Genomic DNA, 26,443 nt, shown 5'->3' with positions numbered 1-26,443 from the left:
GTCCGGGTTAAAAACAACAACAACCCAAAAACCACAGATGCAGTGTTTCAAAAGAGTCTTACATCTGGAAAGTGGGGGGGGAGTGAGCGAAGGAGAATGCTCTGTGGTCTACAGCCTCGAATTGAAGAAACAGATTTATTTGTCCATTTTGGCATGATTTGACCATGTCTGATTTTGCTCCATACTTTGGAGATGTCAGCCATTCCAAGTAGATATTTCTTAACATCCTTACATTTCCCCCCACATTTAATACTCTCCAGATCCTTGTAAACCATTTTGCTTGACAATGAGAACTTTCTTGTTCAGAGGTGCCTATAATTTATTGTTCTAAAACTAATAATAAATGTCGGGTTTGTGATATTTTAATCTCTTTCAAAAAGACACTCAAGACTGTATTCCTAAAGAAAACTTTATCTCATATTTTAGGCTAGACCATCACATGTGGAGAATTCTTTCATTTCCCCCTCCCCAGCATGCTGTTTCAAATAGTGGTGAATATTTGTTAGAGCACCAATGAAGAAATATTTAAGATTAAACATGACCTCAAAATTATATTTCCTTTCTATAATTCAAAGCCAGCCTGAAGATCATGGGCCATTTTTCTACTGGTGCACAATTGCAGCCAAGTCTTAGGCAACAGACACCAAATGATGACGTGGATTGCATTGCTGGTTTAGATGAGGTGCCTTTAGGTGTTGCCTGAATTCTGAGTACCATCCACTATCAGCCCCTCTTTATGGCAGTGCTACTGAATTCCTTAACTGATGGTCTGATCATGGTTAACGAGAACAAAATACATGGAGTACTTTTAGATTTCTCAGTGTATATCCAAAATATGCTGGTTTATTAATTAAACCAGTCACCTTATGGAAGGTTAACATGAGTTTCTTACACCCGCACACTATCTCTTTTAATGCATTACAGACCTTACAATATAACCAAAATTTAATAAGACAAATAAGAAACATTTTTGAGGATGAGAATTAAGCATAGGTTTTAACAAAATGTAGTTCAGCGACTGTATGTTCATATTCTAGGTCATGAATTTGAATCTAACACAAGGGTGGAGTGGTCCGTGTTTGGATCCTCAACGAATCACCCTGTCTCACCAACTTTGGACTTCTGACACCACTAAAGGTTGACAAGGGCAGAGCAGGGGAAGGCATGGACCTGAAGGAGCCATAGTTTCCTCAATCCCTTGAAACGCCAACCCCCCAAAATAGGGGAATACATCTGCCAACCCTGGAACTGGAATAATTCACTTCCCTCCCACTGGAGACAAAGGCAGGGGCATTGTTCAAACAACAACAAAAATTTGGAACTAAGAATAAATTTAAAAATTCTAAGTAAAATGAGAAGCAGCAAAGCCCAATATAACTAGTCGGTAATGTGCTGCAGTTGAGCGTCTTTTTTGTAGTAAATCCCTTTGCCTCCAGCCATCACTGCCCTTTGGAGGATTAAGTGCAACTGCAGAGAAGGTGTTATATTACTCAAAGTTATTCCTAATGGGGAAAGAATGCCATCAAAAACGAGAAATAGGTTTCGTGTTAAATTTTACTTAAGTGGATCATGACAAAACACAACCTGTGTCAAGATGGAGCGAAGGGTAATTTGTAGACTCTTGACATAATTGACATGGTAAAAAGCCTGTTCACAGCCTGCAAAGAACATTTTTGATGATAATTTCAACTACCCTTATACATGATAGCTACTGATGCATTCCATTCATATGAATAAAGAGAAAAGGAACTGCATGTACTAATTAAAGCAACCTTCTAAAAACAGCCAAAAGCTCCTAAAAACAATAATCTACTCTCAGAGTTTCCAGAGGACATTTGGCCATCAAATGCCTAGGTAAACAAGAATGTTAATTAAATTTCTCCTAAAGGTTAATAGGGAAACTAAGGCACCTAACTCAGGAGGACGTTCCACAATCAGGGAAACACCACCAAGAAGACCCTGCCAGAAGATGAGCAGAAGAACCTTCCACAAAGGTGCGCAGCCCATTGGGGAAAGGTTCGTAAATGGGGGGGAGAGGGAGTGGTCTTCTCTTGCTGCAATGGCTCTATGGAACACAGACCTGGGAACAGCTGCCTAGATGATAGACTGGTGTGCATAGATATCCAGAGCTGTAGAAGTGACTATAAGTGTTATCTATGATGATATACTCTCTGCTGTGTGCATTCCTTTGGCTAGGAGGCACGCTTGACATTTATGTCATTTGGAGGATGAAAGGAGTGATACAGAAACAACATACAAACAATGAGACCTGCACATGCTTAGTTTTATTTTAATATTATTTTTTTAAAAAAACAACAACAACACATTTATTAATGCCAGTGTATGATTGTGGTAAGGAAACAAAAACTAAGTGGTGTAGCAACCAGCATCAAATAATACCAAAATAGTTCTTTTAAATGAAACGTAACATTTCATTAGCTCTTGGATTCTTTATTGAAGTCCTGCTTATGAAACCTTTAAATGAAGTTGCTACAGTCAATCCGAATTCTGGTAGAACTTGGCACATGAAATACAATTTACCTGTCCATCCGTACACAACACATCTCACTCTTTTTAAAGCACTCATTCATACATACTTACATGATGCATATACATTGTGACTAAAGCCATGTATGGCCTAAAGCACATACAATAGTTTCTCCTAAAAGTACTTATTTCTACATCAATAGGAAGTCCACTGTATTTACAACTGATGATCTTGCTCTGCAGATGGGAATTTGCTCGTGGATCACTTTTGTGAACACACACGTGAAATGTTCAAATTGTCAAGTTCTTTATCAAATCGGATGTATCTACAGAAAGATCTGTATGATCATGTGCAAGAATTCTAAGGCAATAGTAGTAGTTGTTCCACAGGGCTAGTGCTGCCATTGCAATTATCTTTTTCACATGCTTAGAAAGTCTGTTCTTCTTAAGATGCAGCCAGGTATAGTGAGACATTCATGATCTGCAGATTGTTGGCTCAAAAGATCTAAAACATCTTGCGTTGTGGTTATTTTTTTTAATAATATGTTCATGGAATAGCACCATAGAAATTACCTTTGCCATCACAAAAGTCTTATTTCCAGAAAACACCCACCCCTTTTGTCCCCAATTGCTGAGAAATACGTTTTTGGAAACCAACTTTTTAATATTCATTTTTGACTGGTTTAAAATTAAAAAATAAAATGAAACCATTCACAAACATTTTCAAGGAAATGCTGAGCAGCAGCTCATTATGACTGAAACAAAATCCATTAACTGGTGTTTCGGATTATCCTGGCCCTGGTTACTTCTGTTGTTTATTGAATAAAGGTCCACAGCAGGCTTGTAAAAGACTCGTTCTCTTGAGTACTTAGTGTAAAATTTAAGAGGTCAGCAGGTATGGAGTCCTTCAGCAATAATAAACTCAATGTTCTCAGTAAATGACAACGTCCAAAGTCTGGATGTTCCCATAATGATGATGAATGTATAACACTTCAGACATTCCAATATGTTGCTATGATCAACTCTCTAAAGTTTCAACGATTTCGCAGATGTCGTTTTCCAGTTTTCATGACATTAATGCGTTGGTGGGACAGATGAATTACGAGTGCATAATAATCTCAGAAGATCCCCCTCCCCTTTTTTCCCTGACTTTTCTTTGCATTCACTGTATCTTGGATATATCACCAAAGCAATTAAAATAAGAAAAATATAAGGACAGCGTTTGTTGAGTGCATGACCTGCAGAAGGTAGGCATTTCCCATCCCCCCTCCTGGACAGCAGTCACTTGTCAAGACTCTGCAGGGTCACTTTCCCTGGATCTTAACTGGTTGAGTATGCAGGCAACTATGACATTTGTCAAGCTGTGAGCAAAAAGCTCTTATAGTCTCCCTGGAAGCATGCAGCGCCCCTCCACTGGCTTTGCAGAGACAGCCACGCCTGAGACCACACGTCATCGCTATAATGTCTGTTCCTCTAGAATAGGAATATATTTAGCAGTGAGATGTTTCAGGTTTCCTTCAGTTTGGACGCATGGTGTAAAAATGTTTGTTTACTAAGAATGTCAGTCTTTTTATTTTAAAAAAAACAAACACAAAACAAAACCCATCCCCCCTCTCTCCGCAACAGTCACTCTTTCTGTCTCATTTTGTGGCCTAAGGGATCTTCTGTTATTTTTTGGTGTGAACACTGTCTTGATGTTTTATGCTTTTGTATCGTATATGGAATCCTTTCTTGTTGATTGTGTCATCCGTGTGAAAATGAAGTAAAATAGAATCACCTGCCGAATAAATCTCTTCTTGTGGCTGCAGGGAAAGGGGGGAAAAAAGAGGTTGCCAAGGTTACCATGAACACAGTTAAGCATGTTGGAACAATTAACAGTGTGGTCTTCCTTTCTCTAGAGGAGGTCACAGTTTGCTGATGTTTGTTCTGCTATCAACACTGAATGGAGTAGTGCTTTGAGAGCATGCTTACTTCTGAGGCTCAAACTACACACCAAGCAGAGCTTTAGAATTCTGCGTTGTTGTTGCTGCTGCTTAAAACTAAAGCAGCCTGGAACCAGGCTACATAAGATTGGGACAGTAATGGGTGTGTGGTTGCTGTACCCTTACACCTGTCATTTTCAGCTCAGAATTGCTCTCCTCTTTGTGGTAAAAGCAACTTGGGAAGGGCAACTTTGAGCTGAAAGGGGGAAAGAGGGAAAGAATTAAGCGGACACTCTCTGCTTAGCATCCTTCGTCTGAAAGACTATTTATCTACTTGCACTTCGACATGCTTTTGAACTGCTAGGCTGGCAGGAGCTGGGACCGAGCAACGGGAGCTCACCCTGTCATGGGGATTCGAACTGCCGACCTTCTGATCAGCAAGTCCTAGGCTCTGTGGTTTAACCCACAGCGCCACTATTTTTTGTCCTCATGACAAAAATCTGTCTTTCTAGCTATTGATGCAGTACAGAAAATCCTTCCCTTTAGCAGATTTTCATTTAACGTACTACCTTTAAATTTAATTTTCTCCCTTTAATATATCACGATCTTTCTCCAAAGATTTGCAGTCCTGAGCTTTTAAGCATCCTATGAAATAGTGTTTGTGGATGACCCCAATTACTGTCATCACTTGCTTCAGCAATTCCCCACCCCCTTACATCAGTGTTTGTATACTGTGCACTCCAAACTCTGATACTGATACTTGCTCCATCTTGTCTGAGGACCATGCTGAGAGATAACTATAGTTTCAAACTTCAGGTGCCACCACTATGTTGTGCTACCCATAAGCCATATGCTACACTCTCCTTTCCATTACACTGAACTAAAACTTTATTTGAAGAGTTTAGTTCCCCCTTGGAACAGTTCTCTACTTGAAATAAACCAACTCACATTGAAAAGTTCCTCCTAAGTTTCTCTTAATGTGGAAAACCCATGCACAGAACCTTCTGAAACTGTTTAGTTTCATCTCTCAGAAAAAGTTCTTTAAAAGTAAGTCCAAGGAAATAAAATGAATTTAGTATTGATTAAATATTAAATTAACTAGATGGCTTTCACAAAGGAAACACAAAATTGGATTTTATATCATGTCTTGCTTTCGGCATTCAGTGATGAAAGCAGAATGAGTTTCTAAAATTCTGGGTTTTCTATGTATGTATAGCTCCTTTGCTTACTGTTTGACTTTTCTCACCTTGAAGAATAAAAGCAGCCTTGTCAAAACAGGTATTACTTAATTTTGTTAACTTCAATGAACATGTAGGTTATAAAGGCCAAAATACTGGCAGAAGTACAATACGTCCCTTTTCATACACTTTGCTAAGCAGAAGCAGTGGGGCTTTTATACTTCTTTTTTTCTCAAATAGGGAACCCTATCACTGCACTATAACCTGCTTTTAAACTCAGAGGAGTTAAAAAAAAAAAGCAGGTTGTGATAAGGTGTATAGGGGTGTGTTTCTAACTTCTGTACAGACTAAGACAACAAAAAGTTGCTTGGGCATTAACGTCTATATTTCACATCCATAGACAGTCATATTATTTATTCATATTTGGAAGAGTCTTAATCATCGGAATAACTTCAAGATTACATACCCCTGATCCACAAAACCGACCAAGCCTCAGAGAAGTTGTGTCATGACCGTCAAAGAGCTCTAGGTAGTCGTAACCACAGTCTGCTTCTTCCTCCACCTCAAAAGTCTGAAAAGTTAACTCTATTCGGTAACCACGGTCTGATACTATTAGCCATTCACAATCCGCTTGAACTGGATAGTTGTTGTCACCAAACTGAGCATGAGAGTAGAGATCTCTTGCTTTGCTCTCAGCTTTCAGACGACCACCACACTCTGTGGAAAGTAAGGAAGAAAAAAAACAAATATGCACTTCTTTCGATCTTGTTTTTAAAGGAACCACACATAATTTCCCACCCTGTGTTTCTGAATCATCACAGTGGTAAGAATGATATTAGAACCACCGCTAGGGGCCAGTATAAACCAAGGAATTGAAATAACAAGGAACTAGAAATAATATTTGACCTGGGAAAAATAACAGACATCAGTATGTTGGCAGCTGCTTTTTCTAACAGAATTTTGAGTGTCTGAAGGATGCAATGTGCTTCCAGTGTTGAAGCCCCATATTTCATCTTCATTAAAAAGCACATTGGCTTCAACAAGATGGTCAATACTACCAGTTTTTGTTCCACCGATAATAAAAAGACAGAGGACATTAGAAGCACAGGCAATAATGTTGTATTAGGAACATATAACTAATATTTGCTCCCCCTTTTGCTTAATGGAAACGCAGCCCAGATTAAAATTTGGGCCCAAACAGTTTTAAACATTTATCAACAAAAGTAGTGGGACTTATTTTCATACCTGTAGTGTGAGTAGCTTGAAAGCCTTTTCTCTGTACTGATGCATCAGAGACAAACCTAAGAAACATCTTATTTCCAGTAGCGACAAGGGGATCTGGTATCTTGCTTCCACACAAACGTCCAAGAATTGGTGACTTCTCTGTTTCCCCATCAAAAACTTCCAAATGGTCGTAGGCACATTCTTGATGTTGCTCAATTTCAAACTCATTAAAAACCTGAAAAGTTAAACAATGTATTGAGCCATTACTTCAAGTGTGTTCTGAATGTGAACCTGAGGTCAGGTCCATGCTATGGTTTTGCTACTCTGGGCATTTAGGTTTTTCAATGGCATGCAACTTTTATATGCAGTGTAGTAATAAACTAGCAAAGAAAGTGGGTTGGATCCAGACTCTCCCGTGGTCGTGGTAGCCTTTCCTAAAAAGATAAAGGTAAAGGGACCCCCTGACCATTAGGTCCAATCGTGACCGACTCTGGGGTTGCGGTGCTCATCTCGCTCTATAGGCCGGCGTACAGCTTCCAGGTCATGTGGCCAGCATGACTAAGCCACTTCTGGCAAACCAGAGCAGCGCACGGAAACACCGTTTACCTTCCCACCGGAGCAGTACCTATTTTATCTACTGGCACTTGACGTGCTTTTGAACTGCTAGGTTGGCAGGAGCTGGGACCAAGCAACAGGAGCTCACCCCGTTGTGGGGATTCGAACCACCGACCTTCTGATCGGCAAGTCCTAGGCTCTGGTTTAACCCACAGCGCCAGCAATTTTTGCCCATTTCTCCTTCCAGAGAGTCCCTCAACCATCTGGAGCAGATGGGTAGGGGTACAGGGAGCTGGAAAGCCAGTATGGAATCTACACAAATTGTCTGCTTTCCTGGATTGCCAAAGGGATTCCTCCACCAGATCAAAAGTCTGTGGTCAGAAGGTTCTCATTGAATGCAATTGTACCATCACAGCAGAAGTTAGACTGTTTTTTAAAAACAACAACAACCTTGTGTACTAAATTAAATGTTAAAGAAGAGACTCATTCAGGACAATCCTGTACATGTTTACTTGGATGTAAGCCCCACTGTGGCCAATGGGGCTTACTCTAAGAGTGTTTAGGGTTGCAACCTGAAAACTATTTATGAAAAGGCCATTTCACATCAGTTTTAAAAAGAAAGAAGGTTCCCTTTCATGCTGTTCTGATGCATGCCTGGCATGGGCTTTCCCACATCTTTTTCCTTGCTTTCCTCCCTCCTGCCCCAGTCCCATCAGGCAGGGCGCAGGAGCATTTGAGGAACTTTCCAGTACAGCAAGGCAATATATTCAGAGGCAATATTTTAAAAGCGACGAAACCAAACAAAAGTCAAGTGGAGAGCAAACAGAACTGCTGTCGAGTTGTGTCTGGGACAATAAAGCAGCTCTAATCTACTGAATCCCCAGTGGAAGCCATCCAAAGTACAATGTGATGCCAGTTTATGTTAACAGCTGGCCTTGAGGAACTTCATGTAGCTCAAGTGCCGATGTTTTGGCAGTGGAGAGGAAACAGTCAGAATAATCACAAAGCTCTGCAAATTGAAACACCGATACTTTCCTGGCTTTTATTTTTTAGGAAGATTAGGCATCTGTAATAGAAGGAAACTGCAGATGCACCATAAACAGCTGTACAGCTATCCCAGTTGCTACTCATAAATTTTGTTCAACCAGACTATTCTCATATGACCAAGTATTGTGCTATTTGGCCTCTCGTGGATACAGAAAAGCTCCACAAGAAGCTGGTTAAAAACAGAACTCGTTCCATCTAAACTGAGAGCTAGGTTGCGTTTTAATCTAAAAGGTGCTGTATTGCACTGTGCTTAAGGATTCGCTCATTTGAATGGTAATGAGAAGACGATCTTCTCTTGTCTAAATTACACATGCAGTACATGAGACTAGTACTTGTAGAAAATAATCCCTACAAAAATGTTTCATAGAATCAGAACTGGAAGGGACTCTGAGGGTAATCCAGTCCAACCCCCTGCAATGCAGAAACATCCAGGTGGCCCATATAGGAATCATATCCGTGACCTTGGTAGAACAAAACTTTCACACTCTTTCTAAAGGAGACCATAATGGGGATCTTTCACAGTCATAACTCTCATCATTCTAAAGTATTGGTAGTCAGTGCCAGATTTATGTATAGGCTAAGTAGACTGAAGCCTAGGGCTTCTAAATCTAGGGGGCCTCCCCAGCCCACCTGCCCCCCCCCAGCAGGCAGTCTCCCCTCTCCCAAAATTGCAAACCCAAGACTTCATGCAAGGGCAGGACAACTTGGACCCAGCAACTATAAGACTCAGGGCCAGCCAGTGGGGCCCAATTTGAAACTCTGGGGTCCAACTTGAAATGCTTTGTGGGGCCCCAGTTCACAGCAAATAAATAAAATTTAGAGATATAAATAAAATCCATCTAGATTGCCCTTAGGAGTGGCCCGCACGGCCCAATTTGGCCCAATTCCTCCAATTGCCTTAAGGCCAGCCCTGATGAGACTGTGCAGGGGTTGGACTGACAAGCCCTGCCCCGTCTAGGTCCCTGGTGCCACTATTCAGAGTACAGACTCCAGAGCTAGCAGGCTCAGAGTCAACAACCACAGTGTGTTATCTGTGATTGATAGAAGTTGGATCCCAGCAAGATCCCAAGGTCTACAGCTTCCCCATCATGGTGTGAAGGAAACTTTTCAACCTGGCTGTGTATATTTAACCATCTGCCTTCAACCATGACTCATCTTAATCTTAAAACAACATTGCGATCATCTACAGGTGAACTGCAAAGGGCTTTTGCTCATAATATGGAAGCTACTTACTATTTTGATTCTGTGACCAGGAGTAGCACTGATTTCCCATGTGCATTCCTTCCTGCTCGGATATTTGTCAGGCCAGTTAGGGCTCGTGATAATTCCATTGGGACTATGGATCTTTTGTTCACACTCGGCTGCATCAATAATTGACAGAAAGACTGAGTGAGTCTGAATGAACATGTATACCATGTAAACAGAAAAGCATCATTTCATGGCAATGGCAAAATTGTCTGGAAGTTAATCCAGGGCTAGTAATCTTCCTAATTTCATGTTCACCACCATTGCCACTGACAAACTAATTATTTAGTCTAACAAACAATAATCCATAGTTGTAGTTTAGCATTTGGCTTTGTGTTTATGGCAGTGTCCACTACAAATTATACAGAACTTTTCCATAATGTGCCTTGCAGCAGGTACAAATGCCCAAATGGCCTGGGCAGCGTTCAGGCAGAACTTGTTTTCCTGATGTTTTCTTAAGAGATATCAGCCACATTTTATGTGATCTTTCACAGCGTGTAAAAGCAGCTTCTGGAAATCTGGTGGAAACTACTGGAAATTTAGAGCGTATTTCTGTTTTATGTTTTTCCGGGGGGGGGGGGGGACTTGTTTGCAACACCCCGAAAACCATGGGAGGTTTGTGCTGTAATCTCACATGGCAAAATTTGGGGTGGTAATCCCAGTATACAGTTCTTTTTTGCCATGTTAAAATTTAGCATAATGTAGCAGTATATCTATCAAAAAGCCATAATTTCATAATGCAATGTAAAAGGTCCTCATTAATTGAAACAGGAAGCATGAGTATTATTACTAGTAAAAGTAACACAATAAACCCCATGTCTGAATGCAGGCTACATCTGGCAAAGCTTTCAAAGTAAGCAGCTCTTTCATTCCACTGCTTCTTACCTTCCTTGCAGTCGTGTTTGTTTTCATGTAGCACAAATCCATTGCGACATTGACATACATAGCTTCCTACAGTGTTGATGCATTCATGCTGGCAGCCACCATTGTCTTTAGAACATTCATCCTTATCTACAAGATACACAGGACACTGGTTGTGAGTGGAATATCTTCCTCCAGTTTCCAGAATAAGGTATACAACGGTTTAGTTATGTTTAAGTCCAGAAAAGGGAAAAACCAAGGCACTCGTTTTATCCTCCTTTGGTATGCCCATTCATTGCTCAACCTGCAACCTCGTGCAATGGCCATTCTCAAGCAAATCATTAACACCCAGGCCAACAAACCACTGCCCATTTTTAATTTTTAGTGCGAAGCCCAAAATGCCTCCCCACACTTACAGCTCCATCTTCAGGCCACAAAACTGGGGAGGCATTGGGAAATTCCCCCCATCCTGAGGGGAAGCAAAATAAATTCTAGAAATAAACAAGGGACTATGGTTTTACCAAGAAGAGAGGGGTCAATGAAGGTCACCGTAATTTCCACCACAATGCCTTTTGAATGACACTACAGTGGTACCTCAGTTTAAGAACAGTCCTGTTTAAGAACGATTCGGTTTATGAACTCCGCAAAACCGGAAGTAGTGTCCTGGTTTGCGAACTTTACCTCGGTCTAAGAACGGAATTCAAAAGGTGGAAGGGTACTGGTGGTGGGAGGCCTCATTAGGGAAAGCGCACCTCGGTTTAAGAATGGTTTCGGTTTAAGAACAGACTTCCAGAACAGATGAAGTTCATAAACCGAGGTACCATTGTACATCCAAGTGAGGCATTTGGGGGAAGATGGTGCCATCTCAGTAAACACCCTGCTCTGTGAACATCTAGAATTTCTTATTCCTGATATTTTATTTCTCTCATGTCATCCTGACCCCACCCATTTTTTGGGGGGTAGGGGGTGGCACAGAAGAGAAAAGACTCTCGGGGGGGGGGATGGGCCCATGTCTATAATTTTAAATTATAATTAATTTTCTTTGTTCCAACAATGTTTCACCAGCAGGTGTGGTTGCATCTGAGGTTATGCTGGGTGTTCGACAAAACCTCCCCTTGCTTTACAGTCCCAAACAGGAAGCAAAAACATTGCTGATTAATCCTCTGAAGGGCTGCATTTGGCTTCATGGGTCACGACTCGTGCAGTTCTAATCAGTACTATTTAGATGCACGCAAAAAAATCAAAACAAAAGTATTGGATTTATACCAGTGGCATTTTGGCAGCAGTACCAAAAGTGAGACGAAATAAAATTAGGCTGAACAAGATTCCAAGCTCAGCACATGCTGGTACTTCTTAATAATACATTGGGATTTATTACAGTTTTCCCCTCTCGAGACAGTGACAAAGGCGCTTTGATCGCAATGAATCTGGACATGGCATAACACCTTAAAAAGCAAAACATATTTAAACAGTACATGAAAGAAATAGATGTTATGTATTGCAGGAAAATCTGCAACATGGCAGGCAGTAGTACCCTGTTTGCTGAGTAGTAATCCTCTAAAAAAGCTTTTAGTGTGTTAGGCGTAAAGCGGGATGGGGGTGGGGGTGGGGGTAATGTGAGCTGAACTAAACAGCATAAAAATTCATTTGCAAGGAGAAAAGCCAAACTAGATTAACAGGCAGTCATTCCAACAAGACAGAGGCATCTGCTGCCCCCATTCAGCTGTTATTATTTTAGGTGGGGCTGATCCATTAAATCAAAACTGGCAAGACTTATTTCTGAAACATATTCAAAATGACACGCCACACTAGATGTTTGTAAGGCCCTCTCTTTTCAGCAAAGCTAAAATAATCAAAGTTGTTGATGGTTATATCAGAGATTGCAGGACAGTGGCACAGTTGAGGCAGAATGAAAAGAAGCAGAGCTCCAGGACTTTTCTCAGAGCAGGAATGACAATGTCTTCTACTGGAGTAATAAAGCTACCAGCAGGCCTTCCTTGCCATGCGGCGATAACAAGGCTTTCAAGTTTGTTAGCTGCAGATTAGTATAGATTCACACAGAGAAAGAAGAAGCTCATCAAGCTGAGGATGGGTACCTCTTTCTTTTTATTCGGATGGGGCTTCTACTTCATGCCAGCCGTGTAAATTGTGACACTTATTTGCGAGCTGGCTGGCATTTCCGGTTGAAAGTGAAAGGGCTGCGTTTCAGCTGGCCAAAGGTGTTTTGTTAAAGTTCGATGTGTTTTACAGATGGAACAAAAGCAGCTCAGCTGGTGGGGCAGAGCCGCAATGATAACTTCTGGGCAGCGTCATCACAGCTACGTACCAAGAGGGAGAGGTGGCAGGGAGCTCAGGACTGTGCAGTCACACTGGCAAAGCCATTCTGGCACTGCTGCCAGTGTGTGCCCACACAGCCCTGACTCCGACACCTCACCCCCTCTCCATTCCAACAAGTGGCAGCAACATACCTGCCAGGAAGGTAGCTTTGCAACTGAATGCCACTGGCTGAGCCACTTCTGAAATTAAACCTATACAGTGTGAAGTGAGCCTCACTGAGTTCAACTGAGCTTACTCCTAAGGAAACTATGCATAGGACTGCAGTGACTGTGGCTGGGTATTAAGCTACGTATTGAAAAGTACTGCTGTACAATGCTGTTACAAAAATGCAGATTTAGGGAGGCAAAGCCCTCCCCTTCATTAGGACACAGTAAAGGAAGTGTTATTGTCCGAACAAGACTAGCATGCAGTTATTTTACATCATATTTGGTACAGCCAAAATCACTGCAAATGCGCAAGCTGCCTTTTACCATCAGTTTCTGGCAACAGTTTTTTATTTGCCCTGTGTTCTTTGTTCCTCTTCTTTAACTGAAACTTGTCTACAGTAATCCAAAGGAACAAAATGGCTGTATTGTCCAGCACTCCAACATCCTACATGCTGAAATGTATGACCCACACAGACTCTTCTTCAAGAAGCTTGGAGGGATTTCACACATCATCAGTTATTGGAAATAACTCTCTCTAGTACTCCTTTTCCTGCAGATATATATTTTTTTCTCTCTCTCTGTTTCACCACATGGGGAAGCCTTTGTGAAAACTACACAGGATTCTCACTTCCTGGCGAGAGTCCCTTCTATAAGCTAACGACACAAGCTTTGTGTCACCCTACAACAAAACAAAGAAAAGGGACCAAGTTCTATGCAAAGTTTCTGCTGGCCCAATACAAATGTGGTCTGCCAGCAGGCTACTGACTTGGGGGTTCTGAAAATGTTAACTAATCTAAATGCTAGACTGCAATTTAATTAAATAGAAATGTGCCATTTACATTTGTGATCTTGCAGGGATCAGGAAAGCCAGCATCCGAAGACCCCTATGTATGCTTAAGGAAGCCTAGAAGGCTGTGATGCATGCAAAGAAACACTACATGCAGACTTTGGACTCCAGCCAAAACAAATGAGCATTAATTGGTGGAAAGATTCCAACTTAGACTGTTGAAGTTCATCCTGAACCCTAGAGCAACAATACAGATATACCTATTTAGTGTGAGAAAGATTGCTTTTTATCTCTTTAGAAAGCAAACCTGCGACAAATTTTCTCCTGCAAAAGGTAATGGGAAAGGCAAACAGAGAACTGACCAGGGAATGGTGACCTGTCTAGCATTTCTTCGCCTTAACAAGCAGTTGTCTAACAAACCAGTCAAATGTATAGAAAGTGAGCTCAAAAGTACTTATTACAAATAGCAGGTCCATGAATAAAGAGCTCTAATTTCTCAGAGGCTATCAAAGCCCTCTATGTTCAGTCAAAATACCTGAAATGGAAAAGTCATGTTTGTGTATATTCCGTCAAAAGCTGTTTTGCTCAAGGTATATCTGCTTTATTGAAACAAATCTTTTGTTCCCTCTCTAGCAGTGTTGTATAATGATCACAGGACAGAAAGTGAAACTTCAGCAGAATACAATAGTTTGGCACGGTTAGTGAATGGTGCAGCAAAAGTCTTATCTACATTTTACATAAGCCAGTGTAGATTTTCCATCATGTGCATTCCGAATTGAAAATCTTAGAAGGGGGAAAAAATTAGTGATTAGTTAGAGAAACAAATGTTTTGCTGACTAAATGCAAACCATTTGTTGTGCTCAAGAGATGGAACTCTGTCTCCCAGTTTTGAATGGATCCTTTGTGTATTTCTCTCTGTCAGTTATTATAAAAGGGAAAGATCCATTCTCAGCAATATGTTAGATTTTAACCATTCACAAGACATAAGGTCATACCTCTGAGACCCTCAGAGGCCAGTCTGTGAATTATACGTACTTGGCCTGAAGGGGCAACCTCTATCAAGTCCTTGCATGATTCAAAAACAAAAATTTTCTCCTTGCAGGCAGCTCTCTTGTCTGTAGGAAAAAATGTACCAGGATGGCACCAAAAATGAGTGACTGAGTGATTCTTCAAACATCAATCTGCTCAAGGGCAGTTTCATTATAACTTTTCATCTGTTTATAGTAACATGATCATCGCTATTCTACAATCCCACCTCCTCTGCCAATATACAGTCATATAGTTAAATAAAATGAATTCATTTTCAGAATGGAATGAAACCAATTATACAAAACTGATCATACAAAGAACAAACGTCACTGGAACATTGAAATGTTAGCTGTTGTGTCTTTCAGCTTGGAATTAAACAAACTAATTAATAAGATGCTGCTGTTGTTGCTATTTTAAAGAATTAAAATTATAATACTTCATTTATTTATAAAAGTTTCTTTTGGGGGTGTGTGAAGTAGAATTCTGTGTTTACTCTGCTCTGAACTCACTGCAGTCAATCATATGTTAATATTTCTTCTTATATATCCAATGATCCTCTAGATTTGGTTTCCTAGTATATTTTTTCCTATTAAAACTTTCGCAGACTCTGGACTTTGAAGCTGTCACTCAGTGTCAAACTGGACTGCAATGCAGTGGATCTATGATTAAGATTTTCTGTGGGTTATTCTGAAGTTTGAAGGTCTTGGGAGGATTTTATTGACGCCATGTTAGCTGGATAGAGGGATTCAACCCTTCTATCTCAGCTATTTGCTCTGTATAAATACAGTTGAAAAGGGTTAAATCCCCACTCCTAGTGCTATAGTCCTGGGCCAATTCTGCCATCTTCTTTGTTCTAATCAAAAAACTTTATTGATCCCATGATTCTGTTTCCTAACTGAGCTGTAGAAATCCAACCAGATGGGCATGTTTTCATATAATTCACCTTTCCAAATTAAATACTTTTTTATTCTTTATGATTCATAGGATCTTTATTTCATCACTATTAGCACATAATAGTCGCAATAATAGTCCTTCAGAACCTGACTTCAGTGGCCTGATAAGCATGCTGACTTCTAACAAATGCCTTCTAACATATGAACTTACACTGCCTCTTGTAAGCATAAAGTCATCTTTGTATACATGTTAGATATTTTTCAAAAGATGTCAGTGCTTTAAATTAGTATCCTGAATATTGCCATCTATATATTTCTCATAGCATGTTTTTGGCCTAGAAGTTTCTGCATGTAGCCAAGAAAAGATTACCAATGGTGTTATTTCAGTGGGAATGTTTAGCTATATTCATACTATAGTAGCAGTTATTCAGCTCTCCATTCAGCATTTATGTCCAGGAAATGCTATTTCCAACAGCGTCTGGCGTACAGGATTAGATTATGCTATCAATGCTACTAATTACTTATGTTAAATTGTTAGTGAGATTCAGTAATCACTTGAACAGTCCCACTGCCCTCAGCTGCATAATCGTCTCCTACGCTCTTCAGTGGTTCCGCCCATTATGTCATTTTTGTCTCTATGTCTGGAAATTCCTTCCAGAATGCCTACTCACAGTCTTTTCTAGAAAATTCCTCCCTCCAAAAAATCAGTTTTCCCCTGAAGCTCATGGCTTAGGGGGGCAATCCTTAGGGAGTGATCAGATACGCTGAACTGAGCAGCTTAGCATACAGCAGATCTCTAGCTCAGGGGGTTCCCCAATCCTGGAGGTAAACTGGGGGGGGGGGGACTGGAGGGAGCAGACTTTCAATGGATCCCAAGTCTGTTTAGCTTGGTCACATGACCTGGCAACCCAGTCTAAATTAAGCTGCCCAAAAGGGTGGTGTAACTCAAAACACACAATGGACGTCAGTGGAGGGGACCTGATCCTCAGGAGCAGGCTCAGCCGGCAGCCCTGGCCACACTGCCATGATAGACAACTCAGGATTTGTTATAACTCCTGGCCAATTGCACAGCCAGAACAGCAGGATATAAGCTGCAGATCTCCCAGCCTCACTTCACTTTACTTCAGTCTTCCTGCAATAAGGTGTAGCCCACTCAGGAGAGGGGCTCAGGCACTTTGCGCTTGGGGAATCCGCCCCATAAAAACCAGACACTTTGAGCAATTGTCTAACAGAGACCAAACACCCCAGGAATGGAAACAATGTGTTTATGCTAACATGTCTCTTCCAAGCTTCTTTTCCCAGCAGTAATGGGGCAGCTGCAGTCTAGAGCAGGGGTAGGCAACCTAAGGCCCAGGGGCCGGATGCGGCCCAATCGCCTTCTCAATCCGGCCCACAGACAGTTCGGGAATCAGCGTGTTTTTACATGAGTAGAATGCGTGCTTTTATTTAAAATGCATCTCTGGGTTATTTGTGGGGCATAGGAATTTGTTCATTTCCCCCCTCAAAATATAGTCCGGCCCACCACATGGTCCGAGGGACAGTGGACCGACCCATGGCTGAAAAAGGTTGCTGACCCCTGGTCTATAGAGTCAGGAAGGAGTCACAAGGAGTTGCAGCCAATGGAGACAGAAAACAACATCAGATTAGGAGGGGGATCCCCAGGAGATGCCTCAACAACACCCCAGTTCCTTATGTAGATGGCCAGTAATAGCCATCCTCTGCAGTGGTCAGCCCAGCCTTCCAAACAGCCCCGCAGCGCCCAGGACTACTGTGCAGGTGATCTAGAATACCAGGACACCATGGATACATGGAGGGATTGACAGTCCCAATGGGGCTAACTCCCCATAACTTTAGGATTTCAGCTTGCCAGGTTGAATATTGTTTAAACTTCAGAAATTAGCATGTATTTTCTGAAAGGACATTCAAAATTTAACTCACTGTGAGCATTTGGTGTATAAAGCCATCATAAAACAATCCAAACAATTTGTTGTAGTAAAAGAAGAAGCTAACTTCATCAGATGGGCCTGTCTTCTGTGTTTTGCAGAAAATACATATACAGTGGTACCTTGGTTGTCGAACTTAATCCGTTCTGGGAGTCCGTTTGACTCCTGAAACTGTTTGACAACCAAGGCGCGGCTTCCGAATGGCTGCAGGAGCTTCCTGCAGTCAAGCAGAAGCCGTGCTGGACGTTCAGCTTCCGAAAAACGTTCACAAACCAGAACACTTACTTCTGGGTTTGCAGTGTTCAGGACAACCAAGGTACAACTGTACAGACATTTCTGTGTATAGCTAGGAAATACAGAACCATCTATGAATCTCTCATTTAATTGTGAGGTTTCTAAGATGAGTTTAGGGGAAGTATGGAATGGTGGGTAAGCAATATTATCATCACAGGAAGGGGTAAGAGACACGTGATGTCTTGCTCCTGCTCAGCCAACCCTCAACAGAGATTTGAGTAGCTATGTTGACCTGTCCTCTCATCTGGTGGTGCCATTATTTAAGGCCACATCCAACCACTGTAAAAGAACTCTGATCATGGACGAAGTTTGCTAGGAGACCCTGTCCTTACTCAGCTTTCCCTGCTTGGGTTTTCTTCTTTTGCGAAGCACCAGATGAGGTTGGAGGGAAGGGATGTGTGGCAGTAATCCATAGAAAAAACTGTAAATTTTACCAGGAAACCAATCCAAATGTAGTAGCTGGATGTGAGGATTTGCATTTGATGTTGGGTTGTAGGGAAAGGAGATCTTGTTAGAGTATCACCCACTGCATTGCCAACCACCTCCCTCACTGAGCTGGCAGAGGTGGTTTTGGAGTACCCCAGTATATTAATCTTGGTGGACTTCGATATCCATGCCAATTCTGTTTTGCCTGGGCCAGCTCAGGACTTCATGGCCACCATGACAACCTTGAGGCTGTCTCAATTCATTGTGTCAGAAACACAACATAGAGGATTGCAAGGGATATAGTGGTTAGGGCAGGGGTTGATTGTCATCACGTTGACATGGATGGACCCCAGTGAAGTTTGAACTGGTAGTGACTAACCCTCCCTGCAGGGGCAGGTGTACAGGCTGATCTGCTCCCAGAGACCGATAGAATCTGGTGGATTCTTGAATGTTCTAGGGAATTTAGCAATCCCTGGCTTAGATGTATAGTTATTAAACTCTGCTTTGCTTTAATGGCTCAATGATGGCAATCCAAAATGGCATGCTACAGAGACGTAATATCCCTTTTGACCACCTACACTACACAATAAATCAGAATAACACTGAATATAAACATTTAACTGTATGTAAATAAAGTTCTTTATAAGTCTCCATGAAACAAAGCACATATTAATCTGAGTCTGAGATTTTCTTTTCTGGTCTGCTAACATTTCTAAACAATCATAATTATTTTAAGAAACCCGCCCTTCAGGTCTGCAGTCCTTTAACCTTCTTGTCTTTACAAATTATAACTTCTGTCAGATTACTTATGTGCTTTCTTGAATTTCTAAGTAACAACACACGGGCAGTAGTAAATCATCCAGCTATTAGCGAAGCCGACCAGAGTGGAAGCACCTTTACCTACACTTACGCTAGATAACATTTTATCAAAACTACAAGGGGAAAACTGTTGCAGTTAATTAAGTATTGCATTCTTAAGGAGCACAATCCATTGAGATATTCCCCTGCTCAAGTTCCAATGCTATATATGGGAGCTGCTTAAGAGCCCCCAAAAAAGTGTCAACAGTGGATCTCCGCTGTAATCTGTGGTCAAAGCCTTTAGGGTAACATACAAACATCACTTTGGAACAGGCAATCATTTTGAGCAGAAACGTTTTAAAATTTAAAACGAAAGATACAGCAAGATTACTGTCCATCAATTGAAAGTGCATGACTTTAAGATATAGGACTCAAACCATAATCATTGATACAGTGTGCAATCTAGCCCAGACATCCTGATTATTGCAATGGGGTGTTATTCAACCAAAGTGATTTTAATCTCCATTGCCTTTGGTGTGCGGGATTTAAGCACATACTGAAATCAATTGGATTTCAAGCAGCTTAACTTTGGTTGGAGCACACTCCTGCAGGCTGTTCCAAAAGCTAGCTAAAATGGAAAAGCTGAACTACATTCTATGACTGAAGGCCTTGACTCTGAGAATGTCATTTACAGAACAATACACCACCACTATTCCAATCCACCAGGATGGAGGGGTTTTGGATGAGGTAGAAGTGGTCCTCCATTCAGCCTTGCCTGGTTGTTGGCAAAGGAGCTCTACTGATAAGAAGGGCCACAAGGCAGCTGCCCAAATGGCAGACACAACCTGTTGGTGGTATCCACTGCCTGTCAGCAGAAACCCCTGTAATGAAGGGTGCAGGGTGCAGGAAAGGAAGGAGTTGGACTGGGACATGATGGCAACACCTCTTTGCTGCACCAGACTGGGAGCCGATGTAGCAAACAAGCATTCTTTCTCCTCCAGCCTGGCTGGGCTGAGTCAATGGATGTAGCTGGGGGTATGGCACTCTGCTAAGCCTTGCCATGGCCAGCCACGGATTCGGATTGCAGTTTTAGGAATCTACTTATTTCAGGGTTGTTGTATTAAAGATGGTTTATTTACTTAAAACGGAAAAGAAATGTCTTTGGCCCAAATACACAAGTTTGTTTTAGTGTATCGGGACTTTGTGTCAGGGGTCATAAGGCTTCTGTCTTGATAAAGGGGGAATCTTTCCTGTTTCCTAGGTGCCACAAATATTAACATCATCAAACTCTTTTGCTTGCCTCTTCGACTTCCACTTAGCCCTTAGTAGAGCTCAGACTCTTTATGAAATTTGACTTGTGGTATCATATGCATAAGCCACATTAACCTCTTCCAGAATGTGCAACCAGGACAAAGTATTTGGAAATGTGAACTTAGCCATAAATATTTCCCATGCCTAAAATTATTAGAGCAGAAAGTGCAGGTAAGGAAGGGAGATTTTCTCTTTCTCTGAAATTTCATGTAAAAAAGGTATCTGTTTGGGTAAGTGCCCCTTTTATATTATGCTTCTCTACCTTTCCTAGGTGGAGAAACTTTAGAAAACAGAAAAGGGTATTTAATATGAGTACCAAAGTGATACTAAATCAAAGATCCATTTATAATGTGATACCCAACGTTGCACTAGAGGAAATCTATTCAAGCAATGACACTCCCTTCCTCTCCTTTCCTGAAGACCCCTACTGGCCCCCTTAAAGCTGCTCTGGCGTCCATTCTGTTTGGAGGCAGATTCAAATAGATACCATTCATATTTTTTCTAAAAAGAAAACTAGCATTACTAGGACCATGCATGAGATATTCAGAATCTGGTCAGGTATGTTCCCCTTCATGATCTTCCTCTTCACGATCATTATGGCTGTCTAAATATTACAATTAATATTATATTTGTTTTATTGAGTAGAAAATTGAAACTAAACATGTTAAGAGAATGTTCATTCATCAGCATCAATGAGCAAAAATTGCAAGCAAAAACTTTCCCTAGATTATGGACACCATAAACAACACACAATTCATAGAGACTGCACCCAAGGTGTTTGTTTTAATACCTGAAAAGAAGTGAGCCTTGAAACCCTTTTTTGAGACTGTGTTATCCGACCTGAACTCGATTCTCATGTTGTTATATTGTGATGTGATAACTTCAGGCACTTCTGTACCACAAAATTTGCCATGCAGTTTGGAATCAGAAGAAAGGCCACTACGGATTTCTACGTAATCATATTTACACACCTGAGAAATGAAAGATCCAGTATTAGTCAAATAATAAGCCATATTTTGCATTTCTATTTTATCTATAACCTCAGATATAGATAAAAATAGACGGACTTCACAACAATTTGCTGCTTTTTTCTGAATTTTGCTCACACAACATTGCATTTTACTCACCATGAATAGTTTTACTGGAGGCCTCTGGGGTGAAGAGACCAGAGTTAACATTGTTTTATATTATGATAATATTTACTATTTCCTTTAACTAACTACAAACCCAGGATCCTAGTCTAGTTAAGCTGTTTGAGAGTGTAAGGAGTTTTTTTGCATGACTTTTTAAGCAGTCCAGGAATATTCCCAGGCAATAAAAAAAGGATTACAATGGCCATTTTTCACTCCATGCAATACGGTACCATATTTGTAGGACGTATGTATGCTTAGAACTTGACAATTCTACCACTATTGATTATGTAATTAGGCATTAATATCTGTCTTCAATTAACTTACTTCATTTCCTTCCAATTCAAAAAACTCAAACTTCACTGAGATTCTATATTGGGTGGGAGCAACCACCTGCCACACACAGTTTTTATTAGGAGGATATTCTTTGGGCCATCCTGGTGTTGTTATAGTCCCATTCAACTTTGTCAAAAGTCCTCCACAAGCCGCTGAAACAAAAGAGAAAGAAATCTTATTACTTATTTACAGACCCAAGAAACCACATTTTGGGAGATGGACTGATTGCTCATATGGTAATATGGATCAGACAGACCAAACCAGAGACCCTCACAATTCAAAGCCAGTTCATACTGCCACCTGGCATCTATTTACTGCATGTGGCAAAATGTGGAAGCAAGCTTGGGCTCTCATAAATGTTTGTTCTGCACAACACACAGCACATCTTGTGTGAAATATGTATGCAAATCTGCTCTGTCACCATGATCCAGCCTCCTCCCATTTTTCAAAATAGACTGATTTTGTAGCAAGGCATACTTGCATACTAATAAATCACATCAGCATGAATGCATTTTGTGTTAACCAATGCCTATTTTATACATTTTGAAGAAGAAGCTGACTCCCCATGCTTTACCATTTGAAATATGGGGGTACTGTGAAAATCAGTCCACAGAGAAAGGAAGCAAGCTTTTATTAGAATGTTCTTCAACTGAAGTTGAGATCCATCAGTACATATAACGTGCACAGTAATAACATATTCAATTTCCATGCACAGTTCATATTGTATACCAGCACAATTATGTCTGTCTCATAACTTTCAGTTCTTGAAGTTCCATTTTAGTGTATGAACATTAAACCTAGAGACTCCACATATTTCAAATGCATATTTGCAGACATACACACAGTAAGCCTGCAACTTAGGTGGGGCTCAGGTTCCGGGAATTGCACCTAAAGCCGAAATTGCATACAGTCGTGCCTTGGATGTTGAATGGAATCGGTTCCGGAAGTCCGTTCAACTTCCAAAACATTCGGAAACCAAAGTGCAGCTTCAGATTGGCTTCAGGAAGCTCCTGCAGCCAATCGGAAGCCGCGCCAGATGTTCAGCTTCCAAAAGAACATTTGAAAACTGGAATACTCACTTCCAGGTTTAGATCATTCAGGAGCCAATTTGTTTGGGAGCCAAGGCATTTGAGATTCAAGGTATGACTGCATAGTCAAAACACATTGGATTCAATAGTGGGTGGGATTGCCAAAGTATTTTTTTCCCCAGAAGCCCACCCCCATTCCAACCCCTTTTTGTTTGCTTTTAATTTGTTTGCTAAGTGCGTAAAGCTGAATGTGAGTAAATTAAAGTTACACACATAAGTTGTGGGCTTATTGTACTTAAAAAGGCTTTCCTGTCTGAAATAACATACCTGAATTTTCACATAGAATATGTTGAGCTGCTAAATGATCACCACATGCAGTTATGGCACATATGTAAAGCCACCATACTACCTACCATTTGGTCGCTGTTTTGGCACATATCTGTTATGTGGTTTATAAAGACACATGCACAAAAGTCAGTCTTGACATAGACTCTTGGTGCACAAGTGAGTTTCGGCATATCCAAGTTCCTAAATCTGGGCTTGAGTAAGCCTATCATGAAATAAAACTACAGAATCTTTGAGACACTGAGCAGCCTTACCTTCACAACTCTTCTTGTCAGGCCCAAGCTCATAACCTGGATCACAAGCACACTGATAGCTGCCCAGTGTATTCACACACCGTTGTTCACATCCACCATTGTCAGGTTTGGCACATTCATCTTCCTCTGTGAAGAAATGGAAAGACAGAATTGCATTTACTTCTCCATTTCATAAAATTTATACACCGCTTGATTGTCAGAAAAACCTCAGAGCGGTTTGCAAAGAAATAAAACCGTAAAATCAGGAAAACAATTGCATTACAGCAAAACATACGGGAAGTTAAAATACTAAAACAGATTCAAATTCAAATCAGCATTAAAATAAAATCATTGACTTCTTTGTCTCTTGACTATAGTGAAAACACAATGACAGACCATCGGATTATTTCCCTATAATTCAGATTGTATTAAGCTTCTAGCTTTAGATTTATTATAAGTGCATGATCCTTCCTTGCACAGACACTGTAGCTGTTTGTGGAGGGCTCTCCAGAAGGCTGCTTCTCCCTTCGGAGTGGAGATGCAGGCACTCAGCATTCCAGGCTGCTTTGGGAAATAAGAGGTCTGTGTTTGTCTCCCAAATCCCTGTCTAGACTTCTCCTCTCCTTTTGGTCCAGGGGCACAAGTACTCAGCTTTCATCCCTTGACTAAATATAGATGGCGACCTGCATCTCTTTGTGAGATGTAACAGAAGCAGTTAACACTTCCTGTTTGCCCAGAGTGGACACACAGGGGTATGTTACTCCAGCCAGGAGGACTTCCTGTCACACCTGGTCTGAAGCATCCTCCCCCTGCGTGTGACCAGGTAGATGGGCGTGACCCTCTGAGACCCCATAAAAGAGCTGGTCACGCTGCCATCTTCCTTCCTCCTCCTTCGTTTTATTCCAACCTGATACTTTTGCTGTGTGCTAGCACATGGGCTCATTTCCCTACATGGAATGAACCCACACTCTGTAACTATAACCTGAAGTCTGCCTTCAGGGAACCTACTGTGAACTGAATGTAAGTAAACTTCTTATCATTGCTTTTAAAGAAGACTGCTGTGTCTTTATTCTTTTTAAGAGGTAACAAAGGGGATTTGCTAGGATCAAACCCAATCTGGACAAGCCACATTGGATTGCTTAAGAGATTCAAACGAATCTACCAACTGCTATATACTGGGGGATGCACTCTGCTACTGACTCACTAGCTTGAGTCAGGAAGGTAATATTTAATCAATATATCCTCTCCTACTATCCAGAACATTCCCCCACTCTTTTGATGAGAAGCATGCGTTGGCATCCCATCTCTGTACAGCTTGTTGTGGGGCCTGGGGTGGGGCATCATTTTGCACACAGGTATTGTACTCTACCCCTGTGTGTAGAAGGTTCATGCCCTAAGAATTGTGTTGCTGATATGCTATAATTTAGGCCGCAGGAATTTAAAGGTTGTGTAAAATACTAAGAGAAAAGGCTGAAAATCCAGCAGGGTCACTCAAAGGGCACTTTATCTCCAACAGAACGAATTTATACATTATCTTGAATTTTATACTCAAACCCAGATTAACTGAATCCTCAAATCCCACATTTTTATTGTACTGATATTAAAGGAAGCAAGATGCAACAGAGAGAAAGAGGGAAATGTAGAATACAGTATTATCTCTACAAGCAGCATGACATACTTATGAACATTTTAGTCATCACTTCTTTCATCACTAGTTCTCTTGATTTCGGTAACAGTGGGTTCCGAATCATCCATTTAAAATAGGTAACAAAAGCATATACCTGAGACATTGGTAATACTTATAGAGTAGCAAATACGAAAGACAGCTGATCTCCTGTCTCTGTTTGATTTTGTGACTCAATAGTTAAGCATTTGATACAGAATCATGGTATGTCTTATGCTTTATGTGTTGCATTATATTCATAAAAGAAAGAAAAAACAGTTGATATTGAATAAATGTGTAAAATGTATACCTCTGTGGTTTGATCATGTTTATATATGTAGAGAGAATGGATGGCTATATGAGAGGGCACACATTAAGCAAGATAAAATTTTGATTATCAAGGTCTGTAGAGATGTTATTTTCTATTTTCGGGAACAAAACTTAGCCCCTTCTCATCAAAAGGTTCTTAATGCATCATCACAAATAGAATAAAGATACAATAAAGCTGCAGAGTGACTGGATAAAATTAAAAGCCGGCATTAAACAAGATGAAGCATTAAAAGCCTCTGTAAAAGCCTATACTTCGAAAAGTGACAAGTTCTCAGATCCGCTGCACAGCACTGGGAAGCAAGTTCAAAAGCCACCACTATAAAGGCTCATTGGCACTCAGCAGTGGCTCTCGGTCTTACAGATGCTAAGACCACCAAACAATGAAAGAATGGGAAGCTAAATACAGACAAAAGTGCTACTGCTTTGGATATTCCAGACCAAAAAATAAGCACTAGTGCCTTGAATTTAGCACACAAACAGTGAAGTTCATATAAAACAAGTGTTGTATGTTTCCTGTGGGTAAAACAAGATATTTAAATTTTAACACACTGAAAATTGGCATTTTTTTCTGAATTGCACCGTCAAGTGCAACTAGATTCTCACTTCCCAAAACTGGTACCTTTAAAAAAGTTAGCAGCAAACCCTGCTTTGTTGACTGTTCCATCAGAAACAAACTTCATCCACAGGGTATTAGAGGTAGATCTGATGTCTTCAGGTTTATCATAGCCACAAAAATGGCCAATCAAAGGACTGCTTTCACTGGTTCCATCTCGGACTTCTAAGTAATCATAGGCACAGTTGTCATGTCTCTCAATCTGCAAATACAAAGCAATACATGACCGATATTATAGCTGGTCCTTTTCCTGCTACTCAATGTAAAACACATTTTTTAAAA

The 26,443-nt window shown here is 40.8% G+C and overlaps 1 protein-coding gene across 6 annotated transcripts in view; it reads right to left on the bottom strand.

Annotated features, from left to right (window-relative positions):
- Nucleotides 1-2,263: 2,263 nt before the first annotated feature.
- TLL1 (tolloid like 1) overlaps nt 2,264-26,443 on the bottom strand; it is a 125,032-nt gene continuing 100,852 nt past the window's right edge. For 4 of the 6 annotated variants that reach the window (XM_083457197.1, XM_083457200.1, XM_083457196.1 and 1 more), the window contains 9 exons: nt 26,168-26,363; nt 23,577-23,702; nt 21,941-22,101; nt 21,274-21,454; nt 10,544-10,669; nt 9,647-9,774; nt 6,833-7,046; nt 6,054-6,304; nt 2,264-4,289 (listed from right to left, as the gene is read on the bottom strand). In XM_083457197.1, coding sequence (XP_083313323.1) covers nt 4,155-4,289; nt 6,054-6,304; nt 6,833-7,046; nt 9,647-9,774; nt 10,544-10,669; nt 21,274-21,454; nt 21,941-22,101; nt 23,577-23,702; nt 26,168-26,363 — 1,518 coding nt within the window. In that variant the 3' untranslated portion in view covers nt 2,264-4,154. Of the gene's footprint in view, nt 4,290-6,053; nt 6,305-6,832; nt 7,047-9,646; nt 9,775-10,543; nt 10,670-13,183; nt 14,905-21,273; nt 21,455-21,940; nt 22,102-23,576; nt 23,703-26,167; nt 26,364-26,443 lie in introns of those variants that run through there. The other 2 variants (XM_083457201.1, XM_083457199.1) reach the window with 2 other exon arrangements.

The sequence above is a fragment of the Podarcis tiliguerta genome, assembly GCF_965153285.1.
Source record: "Podarcis tiliguerta genome assembly, chromosome: 9".
Classification (NCBI taxonomy): Eukaryota; Metazoa; Chordata; class Lepidosauria; order Squamata; family Lacertidae; genus Podarcis; species Podarcis tiliguerta.
The sequence above is the reverse complement of the archived record's forward strand: the minus strand, read 5'-3'. Positions and strand labels throughout refer to the sequence as shown.